Raw genomic sequence first — 8,971 nt, 5'->3', positions numbered from 1 at the left:
ACGGAAAGAATATGCTGGATTCAGAGAGGTCCCTTACCCCTGAGAGCATGGAGACCTGACTTGGAGTAAGGTGCTACTTGATATCGCAAAGAGGGGTAGACTCTGGCTCTAAAATGTCCAAACATTTGTACAAACCCCATCCCACCTTAACATGAAGGAAAGGTCCTACCTAGAAGCAAGGAGCCCTCACACCAAGGACTTACACAGGTTGAGTCACACCCTTAGTCTGTGTCTACGGAGCAAGCTGGAGCAGTAGGTGTGGAGAAAGGTGCTCTCAGGTGATGATGTTCACTGGAAGGTGCTGGTCCTGTGGTAGATGGAGGCACCCTTTCGGAAGGCCAAGATCCTAGGAGGAAGGATGCCGAGGCAGAGGTATCCTTTAAAAGGTAGTGGTCTTTGTAAGAAGGGTGCCTGGCTTGCAGCAGGGCTCAGGGTGCACAGGCTCCTGCTGGCAGGGCAGGGTCGGACACATGCAGCCCTTGTTTTTCTCATCACCTCGGGGGTTGGCACAGTAATCCAATGGCTCCTCCTCCTCCTCCTCTGCCTCATCCAGGTCCACTGGGCAGCAGCAGAAGCTGGCATCAAAGCATCTCCGCAAGACCCCCTGGAATGAGTGCCTGAAGTTCTCAGAGAGGAAGCCATACAGGATGGGGTTGGCACAGCTATTGGAGTAGCTGAGGATGAGGGATGCGTTGTTGACTGTGGCATCCAGGCGGCCGGGCAGCAACAAGTTCACCAGCTGGACCACATAGAAGGGCATCCAACACACCACAAACATAGCCACAATGATCAGCACCAGCCGGGTCAGCTTCCCTTCCGTGCGCCGCCGCTGCTGCCAGCCCACCCGCTGAGCCACCGCCCTCATCTTGCCCACGATCAGCAGGTAGCACAGCCCCATGGCCAGTACTGGCAGCAGGAAGCCCAGCAAGGTTGTGTAGACCACAAAAGCGGCCGACCAAGCTGGACTAGGCCACAGGAGGTTGCAAGCCACCGCATGGCCGTCTCGCGTGGTGGCTGTGCCAGCAAAGATGGGGATGGGTGAAGCCACCAGCAGCGAGAGCAGCCAGACCCCTCCATTGACCATCTTAGCCACCCGCGGCCGGCGGTAGGTGGCTGCCCGTAGTGGATGCACCACGGCGATGTAGCGGTCCAGGCTGAGCACAGTCAGGCAGAAGACACTGGTAAACATGTTGAGACCATCCACGCCCAGCACGGTACGGCACAGGGCCCGACCAAAGGGCCAGTGGTGTAGGGCAGCAGAGGTGGCCACAAAGGGGATACTGAGCATGAAAAGCTCATCAGCAATGGCCAGGTTGAGCAAGTAGATGTTGGTAGCTGTCTTCATCTTGGCATAGCGCAGGATAACAAAGATCACCAGTGAGTTGCCTACCAGCCCCAGCAGACACACCAGGGCATAAATGAACTGGATCACAACCATGCCTGCAATCTCTCCAACATTGCCTCCCCACTCCTCTTCCCCTGGCTGCTCTGGCAAGGAGGCACTGGTGTTGGGAGGGACATCTGAAGCCGTCCAGCTGGATGGAGTCCACAGAGCCCCGCTCACTTCCTGGGATCCTGTAGGCAGGTGGTTAGCATCTGTGCTCATGTTGACGGCTTTCCCATGGAGGAATGATGGGTGGTGGGAAGGAGAGAGGCTGTTGGGTGATGAAGGATGTTACTGCATGGGTGATGTGGTGGTAACAGGGGTGGAAGCAGAGGATGGGGGCATGGATGTCTTTGACTGTCAGGGAATGGAGTCTGCAGAAGGATGGAGGCTGGTGTCAGGAGAGATGGTTTCTGCTGAGGGATGAATGGCTGTTGCTTGTCAAAGAGTGGTTTGCTGCTGAGGGTTGAAGAATGCTGCAGGGATTGGAAGATGCTGGCTGCCTGGTACACTTCTCAGCATGCAGATGGTACAAATGCAGAGAGAAAGAGAGAGAGAGAGAAAGAGAAGGAAATGAGAGTTTGCAGTTCATGGAGCAGCGGCAGCTGCACAATGTGCTCTTCAGTGGTGCTGCCCGAGCAGTCAAATCCCTGTGTTACACTTTCACTAGATCCAATCACAAGCAGCCCCCCTCACAGGCAAAGGGGTCTTTGATTTGTTTCACATACTGGCAGCGTTGCATGAGAAACCAAAGCGGTCGGCATTTCCCAATTCAAACAGCAGGCATAGAGCTGGGGGGGGCTGTATAGCAATGTCATTTTGCGCAAAATCTCAGCAGTCCCGGCAGCTTGCAATGAAATAGAATAATATCATCATTAATGAGAACGGTGCTTTTTCATCTCTCTGGAGGTGCTTTGCAAACCTGAATGATTTAATTACCCCCCTGCGAGGATGGTAAATATAATGAAAAACGGACCTGGGCAGAGTTAATCTTCCAGCTCCTTAGGGCCAGATTTTGATGGATATTACCCTACTCTGCAAACAGCACCAGTGAGATCAATGGGCTACTGGCAAAGCAAAATCCTACTCAACTTAAGCAAGCACGTTGGGATCTGGCCCTTTAAAAGTAAAAGACAGATCATTCTTCTTTCATTCAGGTTATTCTGATTAGCTCAAATCATTTCCAACATGTGGAAAAACCTGTTTCTATGGAAAGGTATAACTTTCTCGGCGGGCAAAACCCTGTGTTCTGAATTTACAATAAACTATCAAACAACCTCAACCCATCCACCCCGCTTCTGATTTAGAGAGTTGATATTCACCTGGACAGCACTCCAGAAATGGCTACAGAAAAGAGCATTTTCCCTTTTTAGTACAGACATCCTCAGCCCCTAAGAAGAAGCCTTTTAAATCAAGGGGTTTCATCAGACACAGATCAAACAATCCATTCCCGATAACTATGCATAATAGCTGCTGGATTCACTGCAGGGGCTCGCAGCCTGCAATACAGGCATCTTGGCAGAGGAAAAAGGGCTCATGGCATTGTCCCAGATCCAGAGCAATGTTTGCATTTATAGAGCACCTTTCATCCCAAAGGACCCGCACAAATTACATACGTACAGGAATCAAGCAGGTACCTCTGAGAGACGGTCATGCGGGCGACAGCACACAGCACAATGCAAGGTGTCACCACATGGGCTAGGCACCAGAGGAAGGAAGGTTTCCTTGGCAACTGGAGAAGGCCGACTCTGATTGGCCAGAACTCAAGTGCTTTGTTTGAAATCACTTCCCACTGCAGAAAGGAGCAAAGGATGGAGGGTCATGAGGAGTCCCTCTGCTCTCCCCTAACTCTTTTTTCTGACTATATTTTCCTCTTTCGCCTCTCTCCAGAACTGATGTGAACACACCAGCAGGGCAGAGGGGAAGGAAGAAGTAAAGCCCAATAGACCAAGACAGCTCAGAGCAAAAGGCCATTCTAACTCCTGTTGGGGCAGTACCTTACTTCCCCAGTTTCAGAGAATCCTAGGCTGCAAAGGGACCTGGCAGATTATCTGGTAAAACCCTTTGAACAGATATAGGATGCTCTGTTCCTAACCCATCCCAGGCACATGCTATTCAGCCTCTTCCTGAAAACCTCCAGTGAAGGGGATTCCACAGCTGCCCTGGGCAAGTACTACTGTCAGCTTGCATTATTCATAGGTGAGGTACTACATAGTGGGCACATCTACTTGTGTGCTTTAATGCCATTAGACTATTGTAATGTGTATTAAAGCATCACTGAAAAAACTGCTCTTTAGTTAATGCACATTAACTAAACTAATATGCATTTCCCTAGTACCTCACAATGGAGGGCACCTATACACGAGTGTGGAGGCTGCTCCGATGCGCTGGAATTACAGTGTGTTGGAGCAGACTTGATTAATTGAGTCTGCTGGAGCGTGGCAATTACAGTGCTCCAGCATCCTCCTGTGTCTCGTATATCAGCACCCCTTTGCTTAAAAATGGTGGCAGGGGTGCTTGAACTAAAGTTTGTTTGATGAACTTTAGTTTAAGCACCCGTGCCACCATTTTTAAGTGCAGAGACACTGATACGTGAGATGTGGTGGTGCTTTAATTAGAGCAACCCTTGGCGCTGTCCCCCTACCCCCGGGGCATATGTCAAAATGCCAGGAGGTATTAGATTTAATGTGCATTAACTAAAGCAGGTTAATGAATATGTAGATGTAGCCAGTGTGTGTGTATGGGTTTCAGAATTTGTACCTAAGATGGCAAAGGAGAGTTCCTCTAAACTCAGGCCCAGCAACAGAAAGGCAGGAAGAGCGAAAACCAAAGTGTGTTTGATAGCTGAAAGATACCTTTGGAGACTTGGGGCTACTTGGATATCTAAAGGAGGTAGGCATCTGGCTTTGTGAAAGGAGTCCAGTCAGAGAAGCTGGACAGTGATTATGTCTCAGGAATGTGCAGTCCAACCAATGATCCCAAGTAGCCTCTGAGGAAAATCAAGGCTGCTGCAGACCAGGCTCAAACCACAGACTCATATACTACTGTAACTGAAAATGGCATACAAGGATCTGCCATCGTAGCTTGTGATGCTGAGGCAAAGTGAAGGTGCTGCCATTGACATTGGAATGTCCATTTGTGACGTGAGACAGAATGCTTCTATTCAAAATGGATTTGATTACTGGAGGCACTGGCCTGATCTACTGTTACTGTTTTATTCTGTCCTGATACGCATATTATCGTTGGCATCTCCTGCTGCTGATCGCTGCCATTAGGATCCATCTTGTACAAGAGCTGTTTGGATGGAATACTTTTCCGGACCAAAAAATGCTGAATCATGAAAAAATTTTGTGGCAAATCATTAGATATGATTAAATTTTGTCAGGCAAATTTCTCCATTTCCATGGAAATCTCTGGTTAGAGAAAGAAATGGCCACTAACAGTATGCAAATGTTCCACTAATTAGGCCAATCCCATTGATAAGGCCAATCTATAGTCTGTCTGACTCAGCAGAGGTGCAACTGGCTAGTACGGTGCCTTGGATGATGGTGGTGTCTGGTGCAGAAGCAGCGGCTGGAGGGTCACTGATATGCGGGAGGATGGATATGTCACCTCTTTTTTGGGTTTGGTGTGTGTCAAGTATCCACTTAAAAACTGATTTTCAATAGCAACAAAGGAGGTGACATCCTTCCCCTCAGCAGTGAACCTCTGGCTGCAGCTCCTGTATCATGCACTGCTACCACCCAGGCCACCATGAGCCACCACTACTGGTGCTGCTGCAGAGTGCAGTGGAGGAACAGGGGACAGTAGCAAGGTGCCCCCCCTAGCTCCATTCAGGCACATCTAGGACTTGTACCCTGTTTACCCACCCATTGTTACATTACTGTGATTCAGACCAGGGTCTTGAACCTGGATCTCCTATATACCAGGTGCATCTTCTTGCTACCAGGATATGAGCTGTTTTGGGGTGAGACACTATGTTTCTCTGAAACAGAAATTCATAGTAAAAGTTTTTTCAAAACTGATAAGAAGAACATTTTACTTTACTTGGAGCAGGGGTTTAAACCTGTGTCTTGTACACCCCAGGTGGGTTCCCGAACCACTGGTAATAATGATTTTTCTAGGATGGATTTTGCTCTCTCTTATTTTTTCATGAAAAGCATTGGAAGTTCTGAGTGGGCACATCTACATAAGATGCTGACTGTGCAGTAGCTGAAAAATAATGCACAGTATTCATAGAAATTCATAGATGTTAGGGTCGGAAGGGACCTCAATATATCATCGAGTCCAACCCCCTGCATAGGCAGGAAAGAGGGCTGGGTCTAGATGACCCCAGCTAGATGCCTATCTAACCTCCTCTTGAAGACCCCCAGGGTAGGGGAGAGCACCACCTCCCTTGGGAGCCCGTTCCAGACCTATTATTGGGCTACTGCGCAGTAGCACCACTTAAAAGATGTTCTCCAGTTATGCACATTTATTTAATAGTTGCTAAAACAGGTTTCCCTTGCTTTATGCGGGTTCTGTATGTGCGAATTCACTCTTATGTGCTGACCCTTTTTTTACTAAAAAATCATTATATGTGAGGTAAATTCATTCTTATGCAACTGGTGTGGTGGAAGCCTGAAGTCAGCTGCTCTGTGTGGTGCATTGTGGGAGTGATGCACACCAAAATATAGTCTCCCATGTGGATCTGTGCTCCTTGCTCATTGTCTGTGATGTGTTTCTGTAGTTGCCGTCCCTATTATAGCTTCTAAGCATCCCGCTAGCTTATCTCCTACCCCTCTCCCTTGTCCATCAATGAAGCACAAGAGAACTTCACTAACACTGGAGAGCCTTTTCCACCCTTGCTTCACACCAGCTAAACAGTCACCACCCGGTGCTTGTGTGTACTGTTTGCTGTTGGTGAGCACGAAAACTGTCTTGTGAAAGTGGTAGAAATGGGTCTGGGGGTCAGTACAGTCGAGGTCTTGGAACGTATCCCTATTTGTTACATTGTAAAGTGGGTTCCCTTTATGCGAATTTGAGTTACGTGCTGTTTTCCAGGAACATGTACAACGTAAAGTGAGGGAAACCTGTACAAGTACTAAATAAATGCACAGTAGCAGCTGTGCAGTAGTGTCTCCTATAGAGTCACCCAGTTTTGCTTTAATATGGAACAGAAGTAAATGTCAGACGGGAAGCATTTTTTGATAGGACGGAATTCTTATTTTCTGGTGAGCCCTACTCTGTAACTGCAGAGGGTGCCTATTGGTGGGGGAGGCAGGGGATCATATATAGATATTCTGATCATAATGATGGCTTCAAATTTTCAACCCAGGCTGGATGACAGTGGGGAAGGAAGGCCTACTTCTCTCAAGGAAGTAAAAAGAGACTCAGCAGTTTACATTAGGGAAATATTTGCTCTGGATTTTCTGCCCAAATCTAATTGGCACCATTAGAAACAACACCCTTGTGGAAATACCCTGGCATATTTTATCTGGCAAGTACACATACATATTTCCTGAAAGGTATCTGAGAAGACACACATCTTCCAAAAGAGGTGGTCAGAGATTAGATTTACCTACCTCCCTTCCTTTTTACTTACCTATCTCTATTTCTTACTTTTTTTTAACCATCCCCTGTAATATATAATTCTCTTGTTTTTACTTAACTTTTTCTCCTGCTTGTTCCTCTAAGTTCTTGTTCTCTAACTTTACTTTTCTTAGCTCTTTGCAAGATGCCCTATGCATTTGTGCCCCTGCTGCAGTTATCCTTAAACTTTCCAAACCTGAGCAAGTTGTTTATTTAACAGAGCCACCTCTTTCTGACTATTTGCCAGGCGAAGGAAAAGATTTTTAGAAGCCTCCTATAATAGCCAAATCACTGCAGCTTCTTTTCTCATGGAATATGGAGGCTTATCCTACAATTCAACATATTTTCCAAATTTTTCTTTCAAATCAGTAGTAGTGCAGGCATCTGCTACTGCCTGTTTGGTTCAAGGGCTATGCCCAAATTTTGCAGGGTTCTTAGGGTAAGGTTCTCTGGCTCTCAGTATGACCCTCCTGTACTATCTTTTTCTTAAACATATTTTCTGCTACCTAGTGTTTAATCTCAATTACCAATACCAACAGCCACAAAATCAAAACCATAAATCGTTAGCAATCCTTATGTTAAAAACAGTCTAACCTGTAACCACAGTACAATTCAAACCTACAAAACCCCGCACACAGGCCAAGGGCAATTCAAACCTACAAAACCTTTTTGTGTGGTTGGTCTAACCCAGAACCGCAGTACCTGACACTTCTACCACTGGGCGGTGTGCACACTTTTAAACAGACAAACAAATCAATAAGTGAAGCATTAAACCACATACACCCCACTTCACATTCTCCACCAAAATGTTACTTAAAATTGCCAATAGCTCAAATTAAGAGCAAGACCTTAAAAAGGGGATAAAGCAAAATGCCATGTTTATTGGTTACACGAAGCAGATACATAAGCTTGGACACACCAGTCAGACAAAAACATACATAAGCATACATACAAACAGACGTACACAGACATACAGACAAAACCACTCCAGTAAGATGTTATAGTTACCAGCAGATGTTACTCAATATTAGCACTGGATGGCCAGGTCCGAGCTTATTGAGCATATGAGCAGGGGTATACAGCCATGCATGCCTGTGCTCCATGAGGTTGCAGAGAGTGGATTCTCCAACTTGGCTTATCTGCATCTCCCTTTCATAGAGATTTCAAGCCTTTGTTCAGCATTGGGGTTTTTCCATGCTCAGTCTTTAGGTGATTCTAGCTTGTCTTCTATGAGGTCATTCCAGTCATTGTGTAGTTGGTATCTTTGCCTTGAAGCATTAGGTTCTTGAAGCATTGTGTAGTTCAAATGGCAGGCAAGATATGCAGAATTCCTTCTTCTCACTATCTTCTTTGCACTTGATTGCAGACAAGTTCTTCAGCCATCCATCAATTAGCTTAATTAATTTACTGTCTGGTAACTTATACATTGGTGCTTTGTTGCTTATACAATTAGTTAAATCTTCTTCTGTTTTCATGCAAATAGTTACCATTCTTTTACCATTCACCCTCTCACACAGACACTCACGTACACGGGGCATACGAAGTTCATCTACTCATGTCAAGCAGGGAACAAGCACAAAATGGAGTTCTAGTTGTTCATACAATCATAGAGGTTGATCAGTTCAGTACTATTATCATTTAAACATAAAAAATAAAGCAAAAATTCATACTACATACTGATTTGGAGTGATGTCACTAAGAGAATGGAAGTTCTTTTTTTTAAAGACAGGATGGATTCTAAGAGGCCGGCAAAGATTCTGTAACAGACTTGCTATCCAATTTCATTGTTAAACTGTTAAAAAAGACCTCATAAGAGCTGTTCTACAAGGTGCGCTTGTTCCAGCTACCCCTTGCAGGTGGTGCAAAACACATTTTTGTTTTTTACCACAGGCCTATATCTTGTTCCTGTGGAAGGAGATGATACGCTGACCAAACAGCAGCTCCACCAGCACCTCCCCTCAGCCACACATTCCCCTCAGTGGAACATAAGTGCTATGACCACCATCCCTACCACCA

General features: G+C 46.2%; 1 protein-coding gene across 1 annotated transcript; it reads right to left on the bottom strand.

The window, feature by feature from the left end:
- Positions 1–379: 379 nt before the first annotated feature.
- SSTR4 (somatostatin receptor 4) lies at positions 380–1,606 on the bottom strand. The gene has a single exon (XM_006015449.1). It carries the CDS (start codon positions 1,604–1,606, stop codon positions 380–382), a length of 1,227 nt encoding a protein of 408 aa, XP_006015511.1.
- Positions 1,607–8,971: the final 7,365 nt, after the last annotated feature.

Source organism: Alligator sinensis, unplaced genomic scaffold, assembly GCF_000455745.1.
Source record: "Alligator sinensis unplaced genomic scaffold, ASM45574v1 scaffold140_1, whole genome shotgun sequence".
In the NCBI taxonomy this organism is placed as follows: Eukaryota; Metazoa; Chordata; order Crocodylia; family Alligatoridae; genus Alligator; species Alligator sinensis.
The sequence above is the reverse complement of the archived record's forward strand: the minus strand, read 5'-3'. Positions and strand labels throughout refer to the sequence as shown.

Coding starts and splice junctions, on each gene's coding strand:
- SSTR4 (XM_006015449.1), bottom strand. CDS start 1,606: ATGAGCACAGATGCTAACCACCTGCCTACAGGATCCCAGGAAGTGAGC.